Genomic DNA, 13,284 nt, shown 5'->3' with positions numbered 1-13,284 from the left:
AAGGCGAGGAGGGAGGGAAATGACTTCTGGCAAATACTTGCTGTTAAAATCGACTTGATGGTAACATGGAGCTGTGCCATCAGCGATCTGCGCTTCAGATCTGTGCATGTATAAATTGGCACAGAATCTGTAAACTCTTAGGCGTATTAACTCTGCCAACAACCTTGGTAATGACGAGTTAACTGTCAACCACGTTGATGGTTTTGCAATCCTCACACAGATTAGAGGTTGTCATTGTCTTTTCTTACACCATTTATTGTGAATGAAGTTTTGCTTTGGTGCCACAAATAAGTGACTGTTGGGTGAAAGAAAAAAATGTCTTCTCTGAAGCAGAAAAGCCCAAGCTGAGCACAGAGCTTAATGAAGGGTAGAGGAAAGGCCGACCTGAAGGAGCTGAGGAGAGCTCGGATGCCATCCTTAGACACAGGCCGCACGGTCTACTAAAAGCTGTCTCTCATGTCAGTAACTCACATGGGCTGAGCATATTTGTGGGTGAGAGTGCTATAAAGCCTTTTTGTGCTCTTGTGATTCAAGTATTTAATAATAAGGCAATAACGCTATAAATAGGAACGCCATAGTTGGTAAGGACTGGGGATACAAAAGAGGATATGTGGTCTCGGTTATGACAGGAGGGCAAAGAAAAAAGAAAGAAAATATCAACTGAAACCAGCAACTTGTGCAGAAGTGCTTAATCAAACATGAGCTTTGTTTACAAGCCATCGACAACAAAATCGCCTCTCGCAAAGTGAACAGCTTGCGAGCAGGAGCGTGCCTTTTTTGGTCACGTTTTGCAAAGGGATGAAAATATGTGCTTAGTAGGTGTTGTGGCTTTTGCAAGTATTGCAAGCCTTCCTGCCTATTAGGAGCATTTTTGCCAGTGTTTGTATCTTGCTCATATCTTCCATCATGTAGAAACTTTGCTCCTTCCAATCCTGTCCTCCCCCAAATATATCGTAACAATATCAGTCAAGGTTTTTCTGCATGGCACCTACATTCTACGGAATAAAGCATAATCATGAGCTGGAAGAACGGATCAGTTCATTAAATCCAGCCAGGCAGTGTTGTGCTCTGATACAGACTGATAATAGATTCATAAGTGAGCCTGTCTGGAGTGGTTTTGTTCAGACTTGTCGTGTGAAAGATAAAGTACAATAATAAGAGGAATCTCTTTAGTTTGCACTTGTGACAGCCAGCTCCCAGTTTATCACTGGAGAAGAAGATGAACTATGTCTGTTCCAAGATATTAAATCCAGGTAACCAAGTGAATTCTTGTTTTCACAATATTGAATTTCTAGCTACCATGTATTTTAAGCAGAAGGTAGCACAGAGTAATAGATGGCCAGCACTTCTTTTTAACTGATATTCCTAAAGAAATTTGCTGTACCCGGGCTTTAAACATATGCTTAATTAGAAGCATTTTAGTAGTTTCATAAGAGTCATTGTAAGCTCACCAGCCTATATTTACGTGAGTTTTTAATGATTTCTCTTGAGCCTAGGTTATTACCTTCTAGCTGCATTTACACAAATTACACAAATATCAAGCAACCATCCCAGGCCTATTTTTGCACGTTCAGGTGATGGTTATAGACTAAATCAATCCTGTACTCACTGACATGTGTGCAAAGGTTAGGGCATGGTGCTGACACCACATTCTGATATTGGTGGTAAAGGACAATTAAACATGCAAAGTAATACAGTGCTCCATGCTCTAAAAGAATATCTAATCTCTCATACAATATAAAAAGCTATTTTTTTGGCAGCCAAATCAGGTTATATTCCTTGTCAGCCTAAGGTTTTGGGGTTGTTTGTTTTAAACAAACAAACAAACAAAACAAACAGCTTATCTTTTCTTCTGGTCTTCTAACATTTGCAAGTTTAGAAAAATCCAAATAAGCATGCACAACACCTCTCCATTGCAGATAAAAACGTAAAAAATTGCAGCAGAGTGGTTTTCTGCTGAGAAGTGGTTAGGCACAGCAGGTTGTTTTCCCCTTGAGAAAGAACAAGCAATTTGGAATCTCTGCATATTGTTTTTACACATTGACCCTTATCCTGGGCAGATGTGGCCAAAAACAGCATTCAGAGGGACGACTGCACGCTTATGTGTTCAGCTGAAGGATTTTCACTGCACATTTCAAGGTTAGAGAACTCAGTTCAACTGTCAAACAAAAGGAGTGAAACAGAGAAAGATACTTATTTTTCTAGGCTAATCTTCTAGCCACTCATTACGTCAAGGAAACGAATGAAAATTGCTACTAAAGAACAGCTAGGTAGAATATTTTTTCTCAGGAAGAAAAATGAAATAAACTTTCTAGAAATTTGGAGGTGATTTGCGTGTGTGTGGGAAGTTGTTGTGGGTATTTTTTAGGGAAAACTGTACAACACAACTGTTTATATTTAACTGTTTTTTTTTTAAGTCAGTGAGTTCCCTTTTGTTTATTCGTGCCTTAAAAAATTTGTTCCTGAGTCCCTGCTTTCTACAGCCCTTTTACATGTGTATATAAACAAGCAAAATCATTACCTTTATCTTTTTATAACGGGAAGAAAAGATGACAAAGTAATCATAAAAGATATAAGACTTAGCAAACAAAAAATGACCTTCATTTGATATATTCAAGCTGTAATTTATGAGGGAGTAGAAATACCCTTTCAACACAGATACACAATTTATGGTTTTAGAAACTGTAATGCTTCCAAAATGGTCTCTACTACACTTAAAGAAGAATGGTATACTCGAAAAAAAAATATTATGTTATTTATATACTCTTTACAAAGTGAAAAATTCAGGGGGCAATATGAAGGACCACTGTTACATGATTAAATAACTTCCGCTGCCTTCTCTGCATGAGACAGAACAGGCGATCTCTGACGGATGCCTGAAAATTTACCAAGTAAATTGTATCAGGGTGCATCAAGTGCCTTTTACAGGGAATAATTTGAAACAGAAGGATAAATGATTCCAAAGCTATAAAGTTGTTAGAAGACAAAGCCTATGTCTTTTGATAACAACACCCCACTTAGCAATCATTAACAGGAATAGTGTGTTTAGGTTATTTTAAAAATCTTTATGATCATTTTATCAATTATGAATTGCATCACATATAGTATATAAAAATAATATTAAATATAATTAAAGAATTAATCCTTCCTTAACTATTATGATGGTCACAAAAAGTAATTCCATGAAAACAATGTAATTTGGAAGTGACAAAGAAGTAACTGCTTCAAGGCCTATATTAGATGGTGAAGTATGCATTCTTCCCAACAAATGTGTAAAGAGAAAATATCTTTCTGGTTATAGCCAGTAAGAGAATACGTGAAAGCAGTCTGGGCTCCAGCACCTTTATAGGTTCAAGATTATTCAGCATCTCTATTGAACAGTTTGAATGAAGCGTAAGCACATAAATGACTTTTTTTTTCACTTACAATTAAGGTTCTGTTTTGCCGTAGACAACAATTTAGATAAAATTCTACAAATTATTTTTGAGAAATACTATAATAGGTTTTCAAAATGAAATGGGAAACTTCTTAGACAAGTGAAAGTTCTCAAGCTCCTTCAAACCTTGGAGCACTTCAACTTGCAGGGAAAGCCAATTCCTTCACAAAAACCAGGTAATTCCTGCAGGATATTTTCGCTATTCATATCAGAAAATCCGTAAGGGTAAGCTAATTCAGAGAGGAAATTTATTAACCATTATTTAAAAAATGAGATAAATCAACCACACAACTGGAAGAAACCTTGAAAGTACTTCTTGAAGCTGAACTGGCTTTTGTGCTGTTTTTTGTTCTCTGGCTTCTCTTCCTGCACGTGGCTAATATAATGCTCTTAGTAATGGTTGTGTTTTTAATTATATGACGTTAGGCCTCTCAGAGCTTCTGTACTGCTTTTTCACCGCTTACAACCAACTGATAAGAGGTTTCACAAACAATCACACCAGGTTCCCTCTCGTGCTGCTTGGAGCGCAGCTAGGTCCAATCCAAAGATGATGGCAAGAGGTAACAAGCTGTCCTCTACAAAATCTTTGACTACAAGTAGCAGTCCATTATGTGCTTATGTGGTCAGAGGGTTTAGTCTCTTTTGGGACAGTCTAAAAGTTGGGTTTCGTTTCTGAGAAATGAACAATAGATCATCTCGGGATGGAAGGTGATTTTGCGAGGTCAGGTTTTGAACAGGTCTTTCAAAAGCCTCCTGTGGGGTACCTGGTAACACGCTTCAAACTGTGCTGCAATAGGTTATATAAAATTAGGCAGCGGGCTTCATCTCACCTGCGGGCTGGGAAGTATTCAACCCCCGTTGATACGTGCTCCCAGGTAGTACAGGAAGAAACCGTACCGACAAGACAGACCTAGGGAACTTTCTCTTTGGAAAGCGCAGGTTTGGTCACAAACCCAGCCATACCCCACGACTCCGGCTTCCGTGCGGGTTGCGACACGCGTTGCCGTGTGGCAGGGCTGAGGGAGGGGTGCGCCCTGCCCCCAGCTCTCGCCCGTACCTGGCCGGGCGGGGGGCGCTGGCCTCCGGGGCGGGGGGCGCTGGCCTCCGGGGTGCGGGGCGCTGGCCTCCGGGGCGGGGGGCGCTGGCCTCCGGGGTGCGGGGCGCTGGCCTCCGGGGCGGGGGGCGCTGGCCTCCGGGGCGCGGGGCGGGCAGCGGCGCGCCTTTCCCACGGCGCCCACCCGCGCCGCGCCCGCGAACCGGCGCCCCACCAGCCACGGAGTTCCCTGAAGAGCGGGAAGCATCGTTTGCAAGTGACTTACGGGCGGCTGACGGGAACGACCCCTCCCGCCCTTGGCCACGGCCACGGCCACGGCCAGGGCCGCGCCGGGGCTGACCCACCCCAGCGCACACCCACCGGCCGACCCACCCTCCCGCGGCCCGGCCGAGCGGCGGGACAAAGCCCGGCCTGACCCCGACCCGCACACCCAGCCCCCGCAAACTTTCTTGCCCCCGCCCCCCCCCGCGGCGCGGCGGCGCAGCCCGGCGCCCCCGCCCGCCCCGCGGCGCCCGGCGGGGAGGCAGGCGCCGCCCCGCGCTCCCCGCCGCTCGGTAGCTGCCGGGAGGGTGATGCTCGTTGTCACTTTCCCTCTTCCCCACGCACCGCCCCCTGCCCTCCCACCGCGGTGCCCCGTCCCCCGGCGCCGCGCTGCGCCCCGCGCTCCCCGCCGGCAGCAGGCAGGGCCGCGCCGCACCGCCCCGCACCGCCGCCCCCTCCCCGGCATGGCCGGGCGCTGAGGGGCGCCCCGCCGCCCCGCCTAGGCTCGGCGCGGCTCGGCTCGGCTCGGCTCGGCGCGGCTCTGCCCCGCCGAGGGGCGCGGTGCCCGGCCGCCCGCTCTCCTCGCCAATGGTCCAGAGCGACATGTCCAAATCGCCTCCCAGCCCGGCGCAGGAGGTGCAGATGGAGCTGCTGGACAACCCCCTGCCCGCCGCGGCGGCAGCGCAGGTACCGCGGGGGCGGCGGGGCTCGGCCGGCGGCCCGGGGCCGCGGCGGGGAGCGAGGTGCCGGGCGGCGGGGCCGGCCGGGCGCGGAGGGCTTCGCCCCGCGGCTCGGCGAGGGCGGAGGGGGGAGCGACCGGGTTGCCGGAGCTCCGTGTCCGTCAACTCCGGCTCCCCGCTGTCAGAAAAGTTTGACGGCTCTCCCAAAACGCCTGAAACCCCTGTCCTCCCCCTCGCCGCGGTCCCCGAACGCAGCTTAATTAACACGCACACTGGGATGCCCTGTGGCATAGGAGCTTCCTAAGTCAAAAGAACCTTGCGGACCTCCAGAGGTCCCTTCCAACCCCTACCATTCTGCGTGATTCAGTTATCTGGAGGGTGGATATACAAGAATACGTTGCTATTAAGGTGCTTTTCCGTGCGTGTATTACTCACAGGTTACGGCTATTTTCCCCTGCTCCAGTAACCGGTTGTATCTGTACCTGGTGCTTACCACGCACTGCTGAAACCTTCCTCATCTGTTACACCCGCTGGTTGTGGAGTCCGTGCTGATGGGGGAAGGCGATTCACGCTGGTTCTTGAGCAGGATTTTTGGGGAGGCTGAAGGTGTTGAGCACGCTGCAGATTTAAGCTGCTCAATTACCGTGCAGAAGGTGGCTGTACAGTCATCTCTGAAATTTTAACAACTCGATCCATGTGCAGTCATCTCTGAAATTTTAACAACTTGTTCAGGTGGATGGATGAGGAGAGGCAGGCAGGGTATGGATGTTTGTACACTTGGTAAAGATTTTATGTTTTGAAAGGTGGTTCCTGTTTAATATATTAATGTTGCATAATACCTTCGAGTTTGCAATAGTTGGCTACAAAGACTTACAGAGCTATTTTTAAACCCAGTTAAAGGGTGGTAAAAACTGATTGCATGCGTTTTAAATTACAAACATGCTTGTTCTTGTTAGGACAGAGGTTTTTTTCCTTTTGGGGGTGGCAGTTTTTATTTCTGCTGCCAAAGGTATCTCTGATGCTTTATTTTCTTTGGGAAGGTGGTCCAGTTTCAGCACAGAAGTGCTTGACTGCCAGAGGAAAATGCTGTCAGTCTGTCCAAAGACTTGCTAATTGATCTTTACTTATGGGGACCAAATGACAGAAGAACAAAATCCAGGCGCTGAAACAGAGACTAGGTTAAGCTAAAAAAGTGTCTCTCTGAATGTGAATTTGACTGCAGCCTCCAAGTGCAGAACAGACATTTCAGTAGGCCCATATGCTTTGCCAGCTTCTCCAGAAGCAGTGGCAAGGGAACTAATTTCTGACCTACAAATCCCCCCCTTTTTATATCTCTTCAGCCCTAAGCACAGAATCGGCAACTGTCAAATCATATGGTGTCTCTTTGTTGTGGACAAATGTCAAATACTGATCATAAAATTGATTTTCACCCCTCCTTTTAACTAGGCATAAAGAACCTCAGTTTAGAGAGGAAGGATAGGTTGTCAACACCCGCCTTATTTATGTTTCAGGTAAAGTACTTATGTTCTGGTTTATAGAATTGGTTTCTGAACACTCACAGCCCAAAAGATCCACTTTTAAAGATAGTAATAATGCAGCTTTTTAGTTCAGGGAATATTTTTCAGTTTTCAGAACCAAAACCGTTTGGCAAAAGGAGAATCATCTCTTCTCCTTATATACATATTCTAGTTGAACATAAACCTTTGGTGTAGAGGAAATAAGATTGTGGAAGCAAAAGAGCCCTTTGTCTGAATAATAACGTTAGTTAATTCCTTAGCACGCACTGCACTGAGAGACAACTATTCTGATTTGAATTTTTGCTCCATTAACACGATTTCAAAAAAAAAATCAATATTGTAAGATCTTGCTGCTTTAGTACATACTCACGGTGAGAAGGAAAGGCTTAATGAGAACATGTGAATCATCAAGTAGGTTGCCTACAGGTACTTCAGTTATGCCCACCGCTATCTTTTTCACTAAGGTACTTGAGTATCAGTCCTAGAAACATTTCATGCCAAGTAATGCGTCAGGAAAAAAAAACCCCAACATTCGAGCTTATGGAGTGATATCACTCCTAAAAGTATTCTCTCTGAAGTGCTACTTCTGGGAATTACGATTTAGTGAAATATAGTTGAAGAGCCTTTGTAGGGTTGTAGCAAGCTTCAACATTTCTCTTATCCAAGAATTTTACTTTTGCAAAGCTGAGAATTTCTTTTAAGCTGGCTGTACATCATGGTCGATACCTTGGATTGTGCCTGTCCATCGATTTTGGCCAAACTTTTCACCACTTGGCAGAGGAGTGTATGTAGTTAACACTCTGGAAGCAATTACACTTAAAAAGTAGTTAAGTATGTTAAATATTCCTAGGCAGACTCTAGTTCTTATTTTCATAATGCATTTTCCTGACAAGATCCGCAATCAAAATAAAATCCCTTTCGGTGTTGATCGTGACGGTTATACTGAACTCTCCCTGGGAAGTTCTTTACAATGGGGACAAGGTACTGGTGTGTTTTTCTGTATTACCTAAAATTCTGTGGCTTTTATGTCCGTATTACTGTAAAAAAAATTGTTCTAGGTACTTACTGTGATCCTAGTCCTGATCGGGTTTTGGTACAGTTTCAGATGTCTAGTTTTATCCAGATGAGTGCACATGCTAACAGTCACACTGTGGAGTTATTCACAAGGTCCAGGTATATGTCAATGCAAAGTGGTACTTTGGGTGGGGCCCTTTTGTAATAAAATCAGCACCTGATTTTCTGAAATCGTAAAACAAGCAAACTCTGTTCAAATGCATCAGTGTTTGATCATCAGTACCTGTTTTTTAAAAAATCAACTCCAGTCCTCTTTTTAATTCTTTATTTCAAGAACCCCGTCATTCTAGGAAGTTGAATTAGTGGAATATTCAATTTAATAATTTTAATTAACTCAGATGCTATGCTGATTTGTTTATAATGTATTATAGCATATCATATTAATGCCTTTGATGGTAACTCCCGGCCTCTCTTCTTCTCTTTTCCCTTCCTCCCATGTAATTTTTTTCTGATCCTACTTCAAAGTCCCTCAGTCCCCAGAAGTCATTAGATTCAATTTCTATTGCTATTTTCTCATCATAAAGCTTCCTGTGTTGTGTCATAAGAACAGTCATAGCAAATCAGATCAGTAAATTATACGAGATGTTTCAAAGAAAATATAATGAAACCTTGTATCAAGCAACTACAGACCACCTTGTGGAGGGAGAAGGTGTCTTACACTGGATGAATTCTTCCCTGTTCCCCATTATTATTTTCCTCCTGTTCTTTGTCGTGTCTTCTTATGCATCATCTGTCAGTGTAGGTCCTAACAACCTGACACATTTTAAAGGAAAACAGTTCTCTTCTTGATTGTTTTCTTCAGCTCTTTCACTTGCATTTAGATTTACTCTGTGCCCTGATACTGTTACATGCTTCCAAGTCTAAAGCCTTCATCATCTAGGGAGGGCTTGGCTCCAGCTGGTTGGGTTGCATTGCTGAGGGTAAACTGCAGGCATGGCGTTAGGGACAGGCTTGTTCAGTTTTCCTTCTGTATTGACTGCGATTGAGGTTAACGTGAATTTTAGAGTAATGTGCATGTGTTGACTTCAGAATATCAGCTTAGTTATTTGGCCCTAATGCTGTCTCTTGTCCTTCCTGGATCTTCAGCTATCTTTTCAGTTGCATAGCACCATCCCCTCGCTGCCTGTCTTGTGGTAACGAGGAATGGAAAGAATAGCCAGAGATTTACTCTCAGCAGATTAATCACACTGCCCTCTGCTGCTTTCTTTCAGCTGAGCTGATTTATCACAATACATACCGTGTTTACCTATTCTAATAAACATTTTGCAACAGCGTATTTCCCAGTACTGACTTGCAAGAATACTTTGTAAGCAATAAACAAAAAAAATTTATATGCCTTTGCTTACTTAAATAATAACAATAACCATTCATTGTAGCGGCATGGAAGGTTTTACTCTCTGCTGGCAGCATCCCTAGAAGCCAGATCCAATGTGGCAGCAGCTCAATGGAGTATATACAAATGAAGAAGAGATAAAATCAAACTCCATTCATTGGACTTCCTCATGGTCCTCAGCAAGAGGTAGTATTTTCACTCCTGATGTGGTAACCGCCTTTCAGTGTTGCACTCCTTACTGACAAAAATTAACTTTAATAGTCCTTTGATAAAGGACTGTTACTTTTCTGGTGGTTCTTCTCTGCTCTTTGGGTTTATTTTTCATTGTCCTGAACCCTATCAGTAATAGGTGATCTTGCATGCTCATCTCTTCCAGAGACATTTATTTGCCACTTGGGTGTTACACATCATCAGCATTATAACCATCAGGTTTATAATCATTGTATTTAACACTTTCCTAGAGTGTAAAATCCCTCTGAAACAATTTAGCAGTTTCAGTCATAACTTATTTGAGTATCTGGTAACCATCTTCTAGGGACAACCTCTGTTTTTGTCTTGTTTTGTCTCTAGGTTTAGAATTACAAACTGTTACGGATGAAAAGTTCCTGTACTCTTCCAAGGCTGGCTTCTCTGGACTCTCAGTTACTTTTCTTCTGCTTCTTTTACTCAGTTCTTTTCTGTGCTGGGATAGAGGAGACTCCAAAACCACAAAGGAACCAAAATCAGCCTTTCTGCCCTCCAAGGGCTTGCCGTGGTCTGTGTCGGCAGAGCAGCAGACCCTTACCAGGCGGAAGTTTCCCCATATATGGCTGTTGTTCCCTGCAAATATCTTTCTGTCATAGAGTCAGATCTCTTTTTCTGTTTGTTTGTGTAAGATAAATCAACATAGAGCAGGTGGGGAGGAGCAGGCACGTGGCCTACAGCTGTAGTTGTCAATCTTAAAAGGCTGTAGGAGGCACAGTGGGGTTTGGGCATGAGCTTCAACACCTACTGCTGTTGTGTGCTCCTGTTTCGCTGAGTTAAGAGCAGACATTTTATCACTGGTGTTATGGGGGAGATGTCCAGCAGATTTGCACCAAGGTGGGTTCCCAAGCCGCTGGAGAGGAGGAGAGCGGGCCAAGTCTCCTACTTCTTGTCTGGCGGGTGGAAACTACCAGGTGACCTGGTCTGAGGCCAGGGCAAGATCACTGGGGTATGGCTTAGAAGTGTAGGGACTGGTGAGAATTGGGCTATTTCTGGCTGCAGTACTGGCAAGGCTTTGTCACAGGCCAGCAGAAGAGAACATCAAAGATTTAACCCTGTTACAGATTTCTGAGCAGAAATGGGCTTTATTTTTTTGGTGGGAAAAATGGAGCATCTGTCAAATACTTATTTTTGGATTATGTATGCAAGTTTGGATAAATAAATTATTTGTGGGTTGGGTTTTGTTGTTTGGATGGATCTTTTTGGTGTAGGTGGAAGATTTTCCAAAACAACTGTGGAACGGACTTAGCAGACTCATCATCGTAGCTTGTGTGAACTCGATGACTGCATGTGGAGATCCTCACTTTGACAGGATTCTGAAGGGAAGTCTTGTCTTTTCTGAATTGCATCCCAATAGCAAATGGTGTTTGTTTGAAGAAATCTGGGTTTTGAGACCTAACCTTGGGATTCTTCTCTGCTATGGGTAGAGACATGAGTCTGTGCTTCTTGGGCAACTTCTTCACTGAAGCTATGTCACAGGGCTGCACTGGTGTTAATCATATAGGGTGACCTGGAATCCTGGCCCGGAGACCGAGAGGATATATTGCTATATCAATATTGGCCCATCGCCCCACTCCCATTGTGGAATGGAGCTGTGAAGTGCTGGGAAGCTCGTCACAAAGGTCTACGTGCATCTTCCAGCCCTTGGCTGTACTGTCAGATGGCTGTCCACCCCTCAGTTATGAGATTAATGTGGTTTGTGCTGCAGAGATCAGAAATATTGATGTCTCTTTCTGTAGCTGACCCTTTATATCTAAAGACACGCAGTTTGTGTTGTTTGAGTGCGGGTGTTGGGGTTTACAGTTACGCAGCTTTTGCTGGAGGCATCCACCGGTAGCTGGAGGGTATCGTTTTTGAGTTGTGGCAAGCCTGGCTATTGACCATTGAGGGCTGAGAAGATCTGACCTACAGGAAGGTTCTGTTGCCTTGTTGTAAGGAGTTGATTAAAGTGTCAATTACTTGTTTTTCCAAGAGGTGGATGGAGCTGGATGTGTATGTTCTGCTCTGTCTTGGCATGCCTGGGACAAGGGCATTTTAAAATATCTTTTAAAGCTTTTATATGGGAAGGAAAAATGCTTATGCACTCTCTCATTTCTGATGCTTCTAGCAATTCTTTAATCCTTCAGGGGGTCGCTAATTTCCTTTACCTTTACCTTAGGGGTCGCTAATTTCCTTTACCTTCTTTTGATCCTTGTGATTGGTCATTTGTTCATCTGGGATGGTGAAGCCTCATTCCATCTCCGAAGTTTTATCTTCTGGTTTTGTTCTCTCCAGTTCCTTTTTTGCATTATTTTTTCTGTTTCGAGACCTGACTCCACATCAGTGACTCTGCTGCCTAAATCTTCTGCACCTTTCCTTTATTCTTTGAATGAGACTAGTAGGATAGTTTTTACAGGTTTACATTTGCCACTACCCATGCTCTCAGTCTCAATGAGGGGTGCTGTCTTACTCATTATAATTAGTAAAGGTTCAGACTCAACCCTATGTCTTCTGCTTTTCTCTGCTTTGATGTAAAATACCATTGGAGCGGTTACTGGTGAACGGCTTTTTAAGGCTTTCACTGAAGATCTGTTCCCTGGTTGTAGATAGTTGGTAATTTTAAATGTTTTATATTCCCTCTTCCAGATGATAGTATTTTGCCTACAGGGAAAAACCATGCCTTCTGCTTGTCGTGTTTTAGAGGATTAAATCTTACGGGTGCATGCTTTTCATGTGTTGAGGCAGAACCTCATTAAAATTAAAGGGTTTTACTGAGCAACATTGATCTCATCTGTTTGCAATAATGAGTAATTGTATATGAAACTGTTAATTATCAGGAAACTGCTATGCAGGCCTCTAATGTTTCATATGATTCCCATATTTTGTTTGATTAGATGGGCTGAATAAAGGTTGCACAATGTACTTTCACGTCAGAGTTGGAAAGCAAGAGTCTGTCTTTGCTTTATTAAGACTTTGTTGATGAAATGTTTTTTACGAGATTACTTTGGAAGGGCTTGCTTTGGGTTTTTTTAAGGATTCACATCGTCTGCCAGGTATTTTAAGAAGCTGCAGAACATGTGTGTGTTATATTTCTCATCTCTGGCAACTCTGGCAATTTTAAAAGAGCTTCACGCTTCTGACTAAGAAACCAATCTACAGTTTTGATCTTGTAAACACTTACACAAATAAAGTTATGGATAAAGGTAAGATGTTCTGCTGAATCTGGTGAGAATGTTCCTGTCAGCAAACGTTTTATATAAAAACAGGCTTGTTTGCAGTGCTGGAGGAGGTTGTATTAGAATTAGCTGGGGCAAATCATGGAATGCCATAGGCAGCCAGTTACGCTGGGTTTTGAGGTTGTTACCACTGGGCATCGTATATACTGGGGTGCAGAGACTTTTGGTCCCCTGTGGTTGTTCTGTTAGGTAGAGCTGCTGGATAGGTTGAGAAAGACTGCCCCATGTTGCTGCTTTTACTGGCTGATGTCCGCACGTTATGATTCAGCCCTTTATTTTTAGCTACCTAATTGCAGCCAACTGCTGCACAGAACACAGATAAGGCAGCTAATTTTAATATGAAAATCACAGCAACATATTAAGTTCATTGTGGAATAAAAAATAGTTTTTGTTTTCCAGAATTGAAAGTAAGTGGTAGATTTTATTTATTTATTTATTTATTTATTTATTTATTTTTGGTACAAAGGTCTT

At 43.6% G+C, this 13,284-nt stretch overlaps 1 protein-coding gene across 3 annotated transcripts in view; it reads left to right on the top strand.

Annotated features, from left to right (window-relative positions):
* The first annotated feature begins 5,129 nt into the window (after positions 1-5,129).
* CACNB2 (calcium voltage-gated channel auxiliary subunit beta 2) overlaps positions 5,130-13,284 on the top strand; it is a 254,364-nt gene continuing 246,209 nt past the window's right edge. The window contains exon 1 of one of the 3 annotated variants that reach the window (XM_075082703.1): positions 5,130-5,438. In XM_075082703.1, coding sequence (XP_074938804.1) covers positions 5,340-5,438 — 99 coding nt within the window. In that variant the 5' untranslated portion in view covers positions 5,130-5,339. The remainder of the gene's footprint in view (positions 5,439-13,284) is intronic. The other 2 variants (XM_075082696.1, XM_075082695.1) reach the window with 2 other exon arrangements.

The sequence above is a fragment of the Phalacrocorax aristotelis genome, chromosome 2, assembly GCF_949628215.1.
Source record: "Phalacrocorax aristotelis chromosome 2, bGulAri2.1, whole genome shotgun sequence".
NCBI lineage: Eukaryota > Metazoa > Chordata > Aves > Suliformes > Phalacrocoracidae > Phalacrocorax > Phalacrocorax aristotelis.
Note: the sequence above shows the minus strand (reverse complement) of the source record. Positions and strands in the feature narration are given on the sequence as shown.